General features: G+C 42.3%; 1 protein-coding gene across 6 annotated transcripts in view; it reads left to right on the forward strand.

The window, feature by feature from the left end:
* The window catches only part of BLNK (B cell linker), an 80011-nt gene that overhangs the window by 19139 nt on the left and 44419 nt on the right, over positions 1-16453 (forward strand). For all 6 annotated transcript variants that reach the window (XM_033187577.1, XM_033187568.1, XM_033187565.1 and 3 more), the window contains exons 2-3: positions 4756-4821; positions 9287-9336. In XM_033187577.1, coding sequence (XP_033043468.1) covers positions 4756-4821; positions 9287-9336 — 116 coding nt within the window. The remainder of the gene's footprint in view (positions 1-4755; positions 4822-9286; positions 9337-16453) is intronic.

A 16453-nucleotide genomic window follows, 5' to 3' on the forward strand; every position in this document is an offset into this window, starting at 1 on the left:
TCAGTGCATCCTGGGATTTAAATCTCTCAAGATTCAGACTTACCCAAGGTCACACTACTACAGTGTGACTAAATTATGTGTCTTAATTCAAAAGCTTGAAAATTAAAAACAAAAGAGAGAACATAAAATTTGATTCAGTTTACACAAGTATTATAATTATTTTTATGACCTGCTCACCATTTTTAAATACCAAAATGCCCATACCACTTAAAATTACAATATTAATACATATTTTAAAACATGTATTAGATAAGCTTTGTTCTTCATTTTATTTTGTTACATGAGCATGGCTGTCTCTCTATGACTTTAGAAGATTAGGACATTGTGACTGTATTGTCCATCTCCCCACCATGGAAGGATATCTCTGAATGAAATCATTAAAGTGAAGCTGTTTTATGCCTTACCTATCTTTACCTACACACAACTCATCTCAGTAAAAGGATTACTGTTTGAATCCAGAACAACCCCTCCTGGAACAGCCAGTTGTGCATTCTTTTGCTATGGCATGTGTTATAAGTTGTAATAAGGGGCAAAAAGCACTCCAAGATACAATGGCCAATACTAGAGAGCAACAGAACTGGTGCACCACCAGATGCATGCAGAGTTGACATAATGAGCTAAGAGCATCACAGCAAATCTTGGTTTGGGGTCACTATGTCTTCCCAGATCACAGAAGTTTGGCAGCTGTAACAAAGCAGTCTATAGACATCAGAATTTGTGTAAACGAGATACAGAGAGAGAAGAAAACTTTACAATATAAAGAGTATAATTTATCTAGGGTGACTATAGTTAACAATAATTTATTGTATATTTCAAAATAGCTAGAAGAAAAGATTTGGAATGTGCTCAGCACAAAGAAATGATAAATGTTTGAGGTGATGGGTTTCCCAATTACCCTGATTTGATCATTACACATTGTATGCATGTATCAAAATATCACATGCATCCATAAATATCTACTGTTATTATGCATCGACTTTAAAAAGTATAGTTTATGTAACACTTCAGTAACTTACTATAATGATATAGTTACATAGTATAATTGTTATAGTTCTAATAATACACAATAAAAAGTAATTAGGAAATGCCAAGAAGCACCAAATGCCAAATTGAGCAAATGACAAAATTGCATCCAATTCTTTTGCAACATTTTGCATCTGTTTATTTACATCCACAGCAAAATCACTTATGCAAATTGGCCCCTGGTTCCCTATTACTCCGCCTGTGTCCCTACTGCTGGCTCATTTTGCTCCTCAACCTGGTTAAGCATTAACTTAGGTTAAAGATACTCCATTCAGTTATAGTCAGCTTACAACCGGAGCTGCCCTCTGCCCTCCATGTAAAATTATTGAATTTCCTTGCAATCAATCCACTTCAACCTCTCTCTCTCTCTCTCTCTCTTTCTCTCCCCCTCACCCCGTCTGTCTCTCAATCTCTCTTTCTCCCCATTGCCAGACCCCTTATTTTCATTTCCTTCTTTCCTCTATCTCAAAGATTCTCTATAGTTCCTCAGGAAAAGGAGAAAGGGGTTTGGCATAGAGTATACATGAACAAATTCTAGAAAACTGTAGAATTCTGAGGCAACTCAAGAGCCCATCTGAGGGACCCTCTGTGTATCTCTCAACTATCCTTTCTCTCTGCTACTGAGCCCGTAATATGTGCCTGGCTCTTCCCTGAGCTCTTACACTTGTATCATCAGTGTGCCTGGCCTCTGGCCTCCCTAGCTAGGGAGTATAAAATGTGTTCTCATTTCCTATGTTACCCAAAGTACAATGATGTGGCACCAGACCCTGACACATACATTTGAACATGGGCCTCTCAGTGGGTCCCTCACTTATGTAGATAATTCTCCAAGATGCTGCCTTAAGGGTGTCCCAAAAGAAGTTTCTCTTAACCTTCTACTCCAACCTCCAGCCTGTCCTCCCTCCGCCCTTCCATGCCTGTGGAACACTCTCTTCCCCAAGGCCCAGCTGAGGCCGGGCTGAAGCTACTACAAGATCTTACTGAAGATTCAGGGACAGCGGAGAGGGATTATATGGTTGAAAACAGCTAGCGATGGCTCTGGCTGTGGCTTTTCTCAGAGCAGAGGCCCAGACCCAGCCTCAGATTCAAGACTACCACCCAACCCCGCCATCGCCCCAACCCCCACCACTGAAAATCCCCGAGGTTTGTCTGTGCTCTTCAGCACTCTAGCGCCTAACAGCCATCAACCCTAGAAGGAGAGAGATCTCCCCAAAATCCGCAGTCTAAGTTGCCATTTTACGTTTGAGCATCTCCCTTTTCTCAGTTCCCTATCCGGTAAATCTCGCTCCACTCCTTAAGTGCTAGAGGGCCTGCCCTCAGTAGAGCAGCCCCGGCAGACCACCAGCATCGCTGCAGTGTTAGCCTTAAATTAACACTTGGTAGAGGACACCCACAGGCTTGCCCGGGCAGAGTTCTTCTGACAAGCTGTCCTCTTACCCTCTACACTGCTCCACCACCACACCAAAAAGCAACTCTTCCACTGCATGGGCGTTTTAAATTCACAAAGGGCCAAGGCAGTATTTCTCTCAGATGTCCTCAACCAACAGTTTCCTAGACCTACGCTAAATTATTTCTATTACCTATCCCAAGGCCTGGCTCCCAGAGTCAGAAAAATCTGCTTTCAGGATTATGGGGAAATCACCATTTCCTATAAGAACAATAGCTGTGTACAGCTCATTATCTAAAGGGTCCAGTCAAATAGTTTTCTTGGAAGAAAGGAAGAGTTTACCTGAAAGGTGAATTAAAACATCCTACTCTTTCAGGGAAGAACCATGTGAAATTTTATTATACATTTTTTAAGTCATAAAATTATTATCAGGAAAACATAACATGGCCCTATCCTCCCATTATAACATTTTTCTCCATATTTTTATATATCGCAGATAATATAAATGATATATACATATGCTATAAAAATTCAAATATTGTAAAACATCATAAAATAATAATCTCCTTTGTAGAAAGTAGAAGTTCCAGGCAGCAATATAGAGGTATATTCCTCTTTTTTTTAGGGGTCTGTGGCATTTCATTGCATGGATCTATCAGAATTTCTTTTAATGATTGATGAGCATTGGGTTGTTGTCAGAGTTATGGCTGTGGGGAGGGCAGGAGAAGCAGGGAGGATTAGAGAGTTCTTACACATCATGCTGCAATAAACATGCTTATATGTGTATACTGACATCATTTTGTGACCATATTCATAAGACAAATTCCTAGCAGTCCAATTGCTGAGTCAAAAGTCATGAACATTTTAAATCTTGACAGATATTGATTGTAACAATTTACCTTCTCAAAACTGGATATTATCATTCTTGTTGCGTTTTGCCAGTCTGATAGGCGAAAAGACATCTCACTGTTGTTTTGATTTAGATTTGTTTAAATATAAGTGATGTTCAATATCTTTTCATTGGTCTATTGGCCACTTGTATTTGTTTTCTGTTAGCTGTGTGTTCATATCTTTTGCTCATTTTTTCTATTGAATTATTTCTCTTTTTCTTACTGAGTTGTAAGATTTCTTTGTAAATCAAGAAAGGCTGGTGCAAAAATAATCATAGTTTTTACCATTACTTTTAGTGGCAAAAACCGTGATTACTTTTGCAGCAACCTAATATGTTGTTCTTATTATTATTACTATATACTGCAGCTATTTCTTCCAGCATGTCATTTATCTTTTGATTTTGTACATATTGTTACCAGTGGAGGGTCTTGACTACCAGTCTTCCAGGTTCTTGGCATTTTGAACAAAGAATTGGACAAACTGCACAAAGCAACAAAAGAATAAAGCAATGAAAGCAGAGATTTATGGAAATGAAAGTACACTCCACAGAGTGGGAATGGGCTTGACCAAGTGGCTCAACAGCGCTGGTTACAGAATTTTCCAGGGTTTAAAAACCTTTAGGGGTTTCCCATTGGTTACTTGGTTACATCCTATGTAAATGAAGGAGTGGCCCACGACCAGTCTGATTGGTTGCAGAAGGTGATCAGTCAGAGGCTGAAGTGAAGGTACAAGTCACACAGGAAGACTTGGCCTGGGACCAGTCTGATTGGTTACAGGAGGGGACCAATCAGAGGCACTTTCCATTTTTCATCTATAACACAGTGCAAAGGTAGTAGCCTCTGATCTTTTTGTTGGTTGGGCGTGGAGAGGTGGGGTTTTCCTTTTGATTCAGTTCTAGGCAGTCAGTGCAAACTGGCCTTAGGTTTCCTACCTCCAGACCCTATTCTCCTGCCTCAATATTACTTTTCATTCTACAGAAGTTTCAAATATCAGCCAGATTTAATAGTCATTTTTCTTTATGACTCCTAGGTAGGAGTAACTTTTAAATGGAAGTTTTAATAGATACTACCTACTAACATTTAACAAAAAAGAACCTTGGGCCTGATTGAAGCCTCTCTGTGTCCACAGAGTAGCACCTATCTTCATAATGTAGATGCTCTAAGACAATGAGCAAGGAATCAGAGTATCTTTCTTCACAGCCTGAGACTGGCCCAGACATCCCAATGGAGGGGTACATAGCCCAGTGACCACAGTCCTTATAGAATCAGTCATGCTTCTCCTTTGCTAAAGTAGCAGATGGTCAATTTAATTAAATACAATATAATTCATCCTGTTTGGAGGTTGTTTTGGTAGGGTTCTTCACCCTTCTTTTTTGTATTTGAGAAGAGTAGAAGACTTCTTTTAAAAAGTCAGGCTGGTTATTAGTATCTTATGTTTAATTTTGTTTTTTACAGGCAGCTTCAAAAGATGGTCCATGATATTAAAAACAATGAAGGTGGAATAATGAATAAAATCAAAAAGTAAGTTTGACTCTCTTTAAATACTTAGTTATATAAAATAAGTCAACATGTGCTACATGGAAGAAAACAAATTTCTCTGCTACCTGGATGAGAAGTTTCAACCTCTTTAGCACGTAATCCTTCTTTATTATTGGCTGGAATCCATGGTGGCTGGGTCTACATTCTGGAACAGGACAAGTGAGTGCGGTGGTACTCAGTGGACTTTGATTTTCCTTCTCACTGCAGGGAAAGTGAACTATGCCCATTCAAGGTGCCTAACAAATGTCAAAGCAGGAAAATCATTTCTATAACCATTTAGCTAAGGGCTATGAAAACATGTATGGAGAAATCCAAATGAAAAGTTATAAAACACAGCCCTAGCTTCTTCAAGATGCCATGTGAGTTTTCCCTTTTTTTCTTTTTTTTTTTTTTTTTGAGGCAGAGTTTCACTCTTGTTGCCCAGGCTGAAGTGCAATGGCACAATATTAGCTCACCACAACCTCCACGTCTGGGTTCAAGAGATTCTCTTGCCTTGGCCTCCCAAGTAGCTGGGATTACAGGCACTCCCCACCATACCTGGCTAATTTGGTATCTTTAGTAGAGACAGGGTTTCTCCATGTTGGTCAGGCTGGTCTTGAACTCCCAATCTCAGGTGATCCGCCCGCCTCAGCCTCTCAAAGTGCTGGGATTATAGGCCTGAGCCATAGCACTCAGCCAGTTTTCCATATTTTGATTTCTGCTTTTTGAATTATTACCTTAAAATGAACTTTTCAGTTGGCACTTGGAGAGGGAAAGCTAGCATCTCAAAACTTCTTGTACATCAAAAACTCTTAAGCTTTTTTCTTTAAAAGAGAATAAAAATTGTACATATCTGCATTTCCTACTCAAAATCTAAGGTAGATGTACGTACCTTAGTAGGTCTTATATACCTTAGTAGGTAAGTCTCTTTCAAGAGAAAATGGGAAATGGTATTCTGTTAAGTCTTTATGTTTTTTAAATAAAACTAATACAGATTCACCAGGGAAAAAAATCAAAGCGGCAACAATTGTATGAAGTCAAAAATCTCCCATTTCCTTATATCTCCATCTTAACCCACTCCCCAGAAAGGGACATTGTCATGGTAAGTTCAATGTGTGTATATATATATGTATGTATGTGTGTATAAGTATGTATATATGTGTGTGCTTAAACATACATACACTGCCATTGTACATAATATACACATACATTTTTGTCATAAATGGTATCATAGTGCATACGCCATTCTACCAACTTGCTTTGTTGGTTTTACTTAAGCTATTTCATGGACATTTTTATTTGTTAGTAAGTAAAAATTAACCACATTCTTTTCTGAACAGATGATTTAATAGTCTACCTTAAATGTATTACAATTCAATTAACTAGCTATATATTGGTGGTCATCTTTAAGGGCAGATTTGAATTTAAACTGGTATAACATTTATGGAGAGGAATTTGATAATAGCAATCAAAATTATCTGGTTGTTTCTTCCAATTTAAATGTCATGAATAATACTTTAATACATGTTCATTGCAGACCTTGAATATACCAGTAGGCTAAATTCCTAAAATGAAATTTCCAAATAGAAGGAGTTGTGTCCTTAAAGTTTTGATTGTTATTACCACATTTTTCTCCCCAAATTTTGGACCAAAAAATAGTTTATAGAAGTTCATTTCTCTATACATTCAAAACAGCATCCTTATTCTTTTTAACCTATGCTAAAATTAAAAATAAGAAATGACTTTTGGTGGTATTTCCAGACTATGAAATGTAAATGAGTCTCTATGCACAAGTGATCATCATAAAACATAAAACACAAGCCTTCTGCTTGTGAGGTGGTGGTCATCTTACAGAGGAGGAGAATTTGGCTTCATGTTCTGTCTGGTGACTGGGAGAGGGGTGTGATGATTTTCGCTTATTATTTCTGCTACAGATAGAATCTCATTCTTTTTGAGACAGTCCTTGTTACAATCACTAGCAATTCTGGTTGCCAGTTTTGCAACACACCAGTTCTCAATAACATGAAGCCTCTACATAAAATGTTTCTCTAGTCCGTGCCCCAGTTGCCAGTTTTACAATACAGCAGTTCTCAATAACATGAAGCCTCTGCAGTGTCTCTCTATTCCATGGCCAGTCATATTTATAGCAGCCGTGGAGCTCAAGTTTTTGCTAACAGCCTCTATTTCAAACATTCTGCCCATTGGATGACCAAAGCACTTTTATATGACAAACCATGTTCTTCTCAGCCTGGAAATTATGGCCACCATAGTCATTACCCTGGGTGACGTCAGGGGCCCTTTAGCTCAAAGTGACTTGCAGTTACACTTTTACTTGAAGCCAGGCCACAGGTGCTACCCTGAACGGAGGAAGCACGCTTGAACACGCTGGTTCCCTAACACAAGACTGTGACAGAGTTTTCACTGGTCTATGGTCACGTGAGAAAATAAGGACCATGAAGTGTTGGGGGTTGTGCGCAGCAGCCAGCTACAGAGTAAAGTTCAGCTACGCCTTTTATTCCTAGTGTTGAGTGGCCAACAGTCCTTTAGTGAGTTTTTCCTTTATTCTGAGATGATTTGGGGGTGTTAAAATATCCTTCCTTTTCTTTTATGAAATGATAGTAATAATGGATAACAGGTGGTTTGTGCTTTTGGAAATTTTACTATTCCTTTTTTTTTTTTTTTTTTGAGATGGGGTCTTGCTCTATCGCCCAGGCTGGAGTGCAGTGGCACCATCTAGGCTCACTGCAAGCTCTGCCTCCCGGGTTCACGCCATTCTCCCGCCTCAGCCTCCCCAGCAGCAGGGACCACAGACGCCCGCCACCGCACCCGGCTAATTTTTTGTACTTTTAGTAAAGACAGGGTTTCACCATGGTCTCGATCTCTTGACCTTGTGATCCGCCCGCCTCAGCCTCCCAAAGTGCTGGAATTACAGGCATGAACCACTGCGCCGGACCATGAAATTTTACTATTCCTCGAACCAACCTGGGCACCAGACCCAGTTTTGTTTTTGTTTTTCTTCCTTGCAACATCTTGGACGATCTCTGTCTCTATACCTCATCGTGGACTTAATGATAGTATCTTCCCAGCCCACCCTGCTGGCTTGCGAGGAGAATTGAATGAAATAACAGATATGGAGAGCCTATGAAAAAAAGAAAACCAGAATTTCTATGTCAATATATGTATTGTTATTTTTGCAAATTACAATTTTGGTTCATAAATTCTTTTTGTATGTGTTTTTTAATCAAACACAAATTTCTATGCTCCTTTTTTTTCGAAACATGAAATGTTTGTATATAATAGCAGTTATACTGCTTCTATAGAAGATATGATATTTTAGTAAATAAAGGCTACTGGATATAAGTTTTATTTATGTATATTTTATATTTCATTAAACAAATAATTCTCAGTTAAAATCGGTAATAATTATTAAAAATAATTGACTGTAAACCTTACTCATTTCAAGTAGTGGAAAGGGAGGTATCAGAACTTACAAAACTTGGAATAGTTTTCTCAAATGTAATTTCAATTTTCTTCTTTTATTGAATGAGGAAGGATTGTGACTATTTAGCACATTTCATATGTGCATAAAGGTACTAAAGTAGTTTTGAGAGTGCTTAAAACAAGTTGAATACTAAATATGCTAAGTCTCATAATCTCCAATCCTGAGACACTCACTGTTCACTTGTTTGGCTTTTTTTCTTTTTAAAGACAGTGTCTCGCTCTGTCGCCCAAGCTGGAGTGCAGGGGCGTGATCATGGCTCACTACAGCTTTGACATCTGGGGCCCAAGTGATCCTCCCACCTTAGCCCCTCAAGTAGCTGGGACCACAGGTGCATGCCACCATGCCTGGTTCATTTTGTTTATTTTTTTGTAGAGATGAAGTCTCACTATGTTACCCAGGCTGGTTTTGAACTCCTAGGTACAAGTGATCCTCCTGCCTTGGCCTCCCAAAGTGCTGGGATTAGAGAAATGAGCCAGTGTGTCTGGCTTATTTGCATTTTTTAAAATGATACAAAAATAATTTTAGCCCAACCTACAACCAAAATACTTATTGCAGCTGATTTTTTCCTGTTACACATTTCCAAGTCATTAAAATATAGTCCATCTTATCTTACCTTCTTATCAACATTTAACTTACCAGTCAATCAACACTTATCTTCTTTGAACCTCTGAACTCAGTGCTTACTATTATCATATTCTGACCTCTCTGAGCCCTGCTCCACCTGACTTCACCTTTGCCAAGTCATAGCCACATTGTGCATTCACTGGGTAGATTGGGAGAGGTGGAAAACCCCTGACTGAGGGCTTCACTATATTTACAATACACCAAATCTGTCCATTGATGGGTCCAAGAGAAGCCATTATGCTATTAGTTGTCTATCTATTCTTTCTATATCAGCTTGTAGCATCGGCTTTGACCATCGTTGTTCTGCTCACTGACCTTTTGTCTCATGGTTGTTACCTCCAGGCTAAAAGTCAAAGCACCTCCAAGTGTTCCTCGAAGGGACTACGCTTCAGGTAAAGTATTTCTCAGATACTTTAACTGACTCTTGACTAATTTAATGTTCATATTTACATTTATGCTTATGGAAAGGGAAATCTGCTATCCTCATTTGAAAACAAAAGGTATAGTTCCTAATTTCAAGAATGACTGAATCTATTAGGCATTTGACTACAGTGGAGATAATAGTTTTGTATCCATCCATCTACCCACCTATTTGTTGGTCACTTATTAAACATCTTCCATGCGCCAGGTACCCACAGATCTGAGGCAGGAATACAGTGCTAAAAGTTAAAGATAGACTCTACATTTGAGGAATTTATAGTCTAGAAGGGAAGACAGATTATTGTTATTAGTCTGTTTTCACACTGCTGATAAAGACATGCCCAAGACTGGGTAATTTATAAAGAAAAAGAGGTTTAATGGACTCACAGTTCCACATGGCTGGGGAGGCCTCACAATCATAGTGGAAGGCAAAAGGCATGTCTTACATGGTGGCAGGCAGGGTAGAATGAGAGCCAAGAGAAAGGGAAACCCCGGATAAAATCATCAAATTTTGTGAGACTTATTCACTGCCACCAGAACGGTAGAGGGGAAACTGCACCCATGATTCAATTATCTCCTACAAGGTCCCTGCCACAACATGTGGGAATTATGGGAGCTACAACTCAAGATGAAATTTGGGAGGTACACAGCCAAACCATATCAATTATGTTAAAAGTAATTATAGGCCCAAGTGCAGTGGCTCACACCTGTAATCCTAGCATTTTGGGAGGCTGAGGAAGGCAGATTGCTTGAGCCCAGGAGTTTGAGATCAGCCTGGGCAACATGGCAAAACCCAGTCTCTACAAAAAGTGCAAGTTATCCAGGTGTGGTGGCATAAACCTGTAGTCCCAGCTACTTGGGAGGTTGAGGTGGGAGGATCACTGAGGTCGAGGCTGCAGTGCACTGTGATCATGCTACTGCAATCCAGCCAGGGTAACAGAGTGAGACCCTGTCTCAAATTAAAAAACAGAAAAGAAAAGAAAAGTAATTACAATCCAGTGACAGGGGAAGCACAAAGTTCTTTGGAATTCCACAGCAGCACTACTGAATCTAATCTGTGGTTGGGAGTGTGGGGGAAGTGGGGAAGAAATGACTTCCTCCATCAAAAGTTGTTTAAATTGATACTTGAGGATTGTTGAAGGGGTGGGGATAATAAATTATTGCTGGCACATTGCTGACACTCAGTCCTCTCCAAATTTAGCCTGTAACCTCATTCCCGCCAAGATCAACTTTGGCAGGAAAGAAGGGTTAGTTTTGAGATTTGTAGTGTTTCTGGCAGTGGTGAGCCAAGTAAAATATTCAACATGCTTTTCTTTATTAGAACAAATACCTTGGAGGATAGTTTTAAAATATCTTTCTATAGCATTAAATATAAAGATTTCCTGAATATCCCTCAGTGAAAACCACAGAGCTACAGATATCATTGATGATTCTCAACAGGGAAACAGCTTAAAACCAAACCATAACCTTAAATGATGCTTACTATTTTATTTTATTTTTTTGCCACTGATCAAGATAGTAATAAATCAGACAGTGCAGTTCCTCCAAAGCGAATCTTATCACACTGAGAAATGCTGACCAACCTGCCCAAGTCTGGTTACAGGCCTGTTGGACCACTCATTAATTCACAGAGTATTTATTGGCATCACCCTGCCAATCAGTCAGCAAGTTTAGACAGTTGTTCAGGGGATGCTAGTACAGTTTGGCACTAAAAGAGGGACCCTGTTCTGGGCTTTAATATCTACCTAATCAATAAGTCAAGGAAGCTTCCTAGTTACATGAGAACAAACACATTCTTCTTTCCAAGTTCTAAATAAAGAAAAGAAGCCAAAACAGACTAAACCTGTTAAAGAACTAAAGAAGTTTGATGGGAAAATGATAAAATCATGGAGTCTTGGGTTTAAAAGGAGCCTCAGAGGTCATGTACACCAATATCTGATCCAGGGCTTAACCCCTATCCCACCACCATGCTCCTCCACGCACAAGGCCCAGCTTCTGCTTGGACCCTTTCTGTGATAGTTTCCCATGGTCTGGCAAGGGACAGATGGCCCTGGCTGGATATAAATACAATCCATTTCCTTGTGGCTTCCTATGTCTATCCTGATGGCCACACAGTTCAAGCCTTTAAATATTAAGAAAAGTAGAGCCAGGCACAGTGGCTCACACCTGTAATTCCAGCACTTTGGGAGGCCAAGATGGGAGGGTCGCTTGAGGCCAGGAGTTTAAGACCAGCTTGGTCAATATAGTGAGATCCCATTTCTTAAAATACGAGAAAAAAAAATTAAGAAAAATAGAAATAGAATTGTCCTGTGCAACTTCAAAGGAGAGAATTAAGAAGTTAGGTCATTTGAGTGGTTTCTTCTCTGGGATAAACATCTCCAGGTGCTTCAGCTGTTTCACACATTTTCTGATTCATTCAACACGTGTTTCGTGAGTGTGTCCTGTGTGACTCTCACTGTGCTAGATCTGAAGTGGGGAACAAAATACCATCCCTGACCTTACAGTGCTGAATGACTAGTGGGGAGTCAGATAAGAAACAAGAAAGCAAACAGGTAAATATAAATTAGCAAACATGGTACCAGATGTGAGGGAAAATGGAAGGGTGCAATGATGGGGAATCCGTCTGGGGTAGGAGAAGGGCTTAGGTGGTCTGGGAAGGTCTGTCTGAGAAGGTGACATTTAATTCGAGAATTCGGGGACAAATGTGCAGGAATATTTGCCACTTTTAGATGAACCAACAGCATCAGAGATGCTGGACACAGATGCCAGGAGTTCAGAGTCAATTGTTGGAAACCTAAGTGGACTGACATATCTGATTTCAGGGTGGACATCTCTCCTGATTGTCCCCTCACACTCACTTGTCTGCCTGCTCATCTACTCACCCAGGCCCTCTCCTTCCCCTCTATTTCTGCTTGGGGAAAAGGGAGGTAGAATCCATCTATTATTCATCCTTTTGCCTAACCCACACACCTTGGGCTCAACCTTGATGCCTCCTTTTCCCTCACCCTCTACAAAAATTAATCTCCAAATCTCATTGATTTGCTCTTAAATGCCTCTTAAATATTTTTTCCCTCTCTATTCCCATTGCTACAGCTAAGGCCTTCATCATCTCTTGCTTGTCCTAGGGTAGAAGGCTCTAAGTAATCTGCTTAATTCCTGATTGCATGTGGTCCTCTCAACTTCCACCAGAAAATTGTTCTGAAATAAAATTCTCTTTAAATCTTTTCATGGCTCTACATCGCCAACAAGAGGAACTGCAAACCACTGAGCCCCTACACAAGGTCTTTCAGTGTCTAGCCACTAACTGGCTGTGTAACCTTGGGCAACTCATGCTCCTTTCCTCATCTATATTATGCAGGCCTGAACTAGAAGATCTGTCAGGTCCCCTCTAATACTAACTGTTCTGCACTCCTGCAGAAACACAGATCTCTGGGGCTCAGGGCCCAGTGAAGTGAGCCTCTCCTAATATTCCCTGGCTTTAGGAATTCACATCTTCCAATCTCCTTAATGCTCTGAAGTGTTCTCTTTTTTGTTCTCAGACACCTGCTCCCTTTCCTGGAACCCTTCCAAATAGTCTTGATGTCAGAACATTTAATCTCTCCTGGAATGCAGAAGTGTGGCCCAACACGGTCTTCTAAGCCTTTGCAACACAAAGTTTGATTCCCAGCCTGACAGTATCAACCTCATGTGGACCTTGTTAGAAATGCAGAATCTTGGCTCCAGCCTAGAACTACTGCATCAGAATTTACATTTTAGCAAGATCTCCAGGGGATTTGAATGTAAATCACACTTAAGAAACCCTGCTATAAACCATCATCTCTGTCCCTATTGCCTTTCCTGAACTGAAAGACAAGTAGATTTTACTCCCTCAGCCCCTGACCCCTGCAAATCCACTGGTTTCCAGGGTCTCAGAAATGCATCTTATTGCTTTGCCAGATGACTGGGGCCTTGCGCAGTTTCCCCTGCTCTTACACTCAATCCCCGGAAATGGTCCAAAACCACCATCACCACCTGCAGTTAGCATCCTCCCTTGCCGTTCTCTCCCCAACCCCAGCTCATGTCCCAGGAGCATTTCTAGCTGCTTCCCCTGAGCCTTGAGGTTTCTGCACAGCTGCATGACCAGGGCCTCAGAAATCAGCCCTGAGAGCTCCTCCTGAACCTGGGGAATCTTCAGGACCTTGGAAACCCTAGTGTGTGGAGGCTAGAGCCCACCAGACCTCCTGAGCCTGGGAGGCCAATCATGTGCCCTTTGGAGCACTTGATCCACCGAAGGCTCCTGAAATGCTCCAGCCATTTTCCCCCCACACGCTGGATTTATGTCCTCTTTCCAGTTCTGGAAACAAATGGCTCCCCCAAACCGTCTAAGCCAAGAGTGTGTTGACCTTGGTGATGCTGACCTTCAGAGAGCAGAGGATAGAAAGGACCAGCAACCGTCCCCGCAGGAGGTCAGTAGAAGAGTCACCATAGCCCCTTCCCTAGTTAGAGTACAGAAGGACAAAGCTTGAATTACACAAAGAATGGAGACCTGGGTCTCCTCCAGGGATGCAGGTCACGCCAGTGTGGAGCCTGCTGCCTTCAGTTCAGACCCAGCAATCCCAGTTCAGTCTTTCCCTGAGGAGGAAACATCGCCCTTAAGAAACTGCTGGCCCACTGGGCAGAGTGCATTGCCCCAAGCAGCTAGCATTGCTGTGGGAAGGGAAGATTCAAAATCTGTTGAGTATTGACTCTGTTCTGGGCATTAAGCTAAGCTCTTCACAGACATACCTCATTTAATCTTCTCATTAGCACCATTATATAGAAATTACGATCTCTGTTTTGCAGATGAGGAAAACGTGTCTCAGGGACATTAAGTATCCTGTCCAAGGTGACCGCAGCCACTAAGAGGAAAACCCATCCCCGACTCCCATTTTGCCGCTCCTTGCTTTGACCCATGCTCAAGTGTTTACGTATTTGGGGGATACTTTTTCTTATTCTGAAGGCACTAGAGTTCCTGACATTAACACAAGAACTTGCTTCCCAGTTCCTGCGCTTTCACAGTTGAACAGCCTTCTGTATCTTTGAAGTCTGAGGTCTGGCTGGGGATGGAGGTCAGAGGGAGACCAGTCGTGGTGCTGAGAGTCTGCTGGGATCACTGCAGATGCCTCATTGGTTATCCTACAAGGCCTTGAGGAGTCAGAACTGAACAGAGCCCTTCTCTTGCACTCTTGGGCTGTGATGGGGTGGCATCCCTGGGAGGTCCACCTGTGACTCTTCCTCTGGCTCTGCTATCATGCAGGAAGGAGATCAGAGCAAATATGGGGTGGAGGGGCAGCAAACTCACTTACGTGGAAAAAATTAAAATCCAGAGCAAAGAAGGCGCTTGGACAGGGATTCTTGGGTAAATGCCCACACAGAAGTATGGGGCATGCATAACGATCCTTTGTCCACTAAAGAAGTGAGATTTAACATTGCTTTTGTCATGGCCCTGGTGCTCCCAGTGGAGCCAGCATTTACCTGGTTTTCTGTCTCCCTGTTCACATTCCCCTGGAGGTACTGATCTTACACTGACGTGGGAGAGCTATATCCAACATCAGTCCTGCCACAGGGAACTAAGAATAGAGGGATGACACTTGGGCTCAAAGGTATTTTAAAGCTTAGAAAGTCCTGAAAGATTGCCCAATTCAAGCTTCTCGTTTTAGGAATAACTGGAGACCAGGGAGGCAAAGTGACTCCTGAGGTCATGTAGTGAGGTGATGGCTGAGCCAGGACTATAGCCCGCATTGCTGTACCCTCACCCCTCTGTTAATGATCCTGTGAAGGGATGAATAGACATACAGAAGAAGGGAGTTTCTGTAATGATAAGTATTTCTTTTTTCTTTTCTTGAGATGGGGTCTCGCCCTGTCACCCAGGCTGGGGTGCAAGGGTGTAGTCATGGCTCACTGCAGCCTCAACCTCCTGGGCTCAAGTGATCCTCCTGCCTCAGCCTCCTCAGTAGCTGGGACCACAGGCATGTGTCACCATGCCTGGCTAATTTTCTAAAATATTTTTTGTAGGGACAGTGTCTCACTATGTTGTCCAGGGTGTTCTCAAATTCCTGGGCTCAAGCGATCCTCCTGCCCTGGCCTCCCAAAGTGATGGGATTACAGGTGTGAGCTCACCATGACCAGTCTAAGACGTTAAGTATTTAGACTCAGAACACCTCTCTCAGCCAGTCTGAATCTGGGTCTTGTCCTCAGTTCCTCACATTAAATCATGTCCCTTTCTCCTCTTAGGGCAGCACTGGTGGGGCTGGCCACCCACCGCCTCCCCTGCAGCCTCTGTAGTAGTTCTGCTTTCTGTTCCTTTTTGGTGTCTGTCCCCACCACCACAACCGGCCCACCCTCCCTCTTTCCTTCCTTCTGTGTCCCACTGCGGTCTTCCCGCTGGCTCCCTGTGTGCCACCACCTGCTTTGTCAGGGGAGCAATGGGCAGGGTCTGGCGGCCAGGTAGCCTCCAGAGCAGGATCAGCGCTGCAGCTGAGGCAGAATGTCAGACATGCTGTGAAGCCCCCAGCATCTGCCCCAGGGGCTCTGGTGCTCCTATTGACTCAGAAGTGAGAGGCTGGACTCACACTCCCTTTGCCCCAGCCACCACCACGGAGTTCTGTACTGTCCTTCCGGTCATCCCCTCCCATTCCCAAGACCCCCTGGTCTGGATCAGCTTTCATCTCTCTATGCCTGAGTTCCTAAACACCATCCTCATCAGCTCCCCATCTCAGCTTGCCACTGGAGCCTGCAGTGTCCACTGTGGCTGGAGCCCGCATTGGCTGGCAGCACATCAGGTTTGTGTGAGCGCTCAGCAGAATCTCCTGTCCCTCTCCAGCCCAGTGCATTCATTCTGCACTCATCTGCCTCTAAGCCCTGCTTCTGGGGCTGACACATAAGCCCCTCTCTCAGATGATGGAGGAGGACACACTCCTTCATCCTTACTCTCTCCTCCAAATCCTGCTTATCCTTCAAGGCTCCATTTGGCCCCACCTTGGGCACATGGCCTCATGCAAGTTTTTGGCTGTCACTGGGCACACCTTTCTCTGAACTTTCCCCGCTCCTGGCAATGATTCCAGGTGTGGG

The sequence above is a fragment of the Trachypithecus francoisi genome, unplaced genomic scaffold, assembly GCF_009764315.1.
Source record: "Trachypithecus francoisi isolate TF-2019V2 unplaced genomic scaffold, Tfra_2.0 Contig01579, whole genome shotgun sequence".
Lineage (NCBI taxonomy): Eukaryota > Metazoa > Chordata > Mammalia > Primates > Cercopithecidae > Trachypithecus > Trachypithecus francoisi.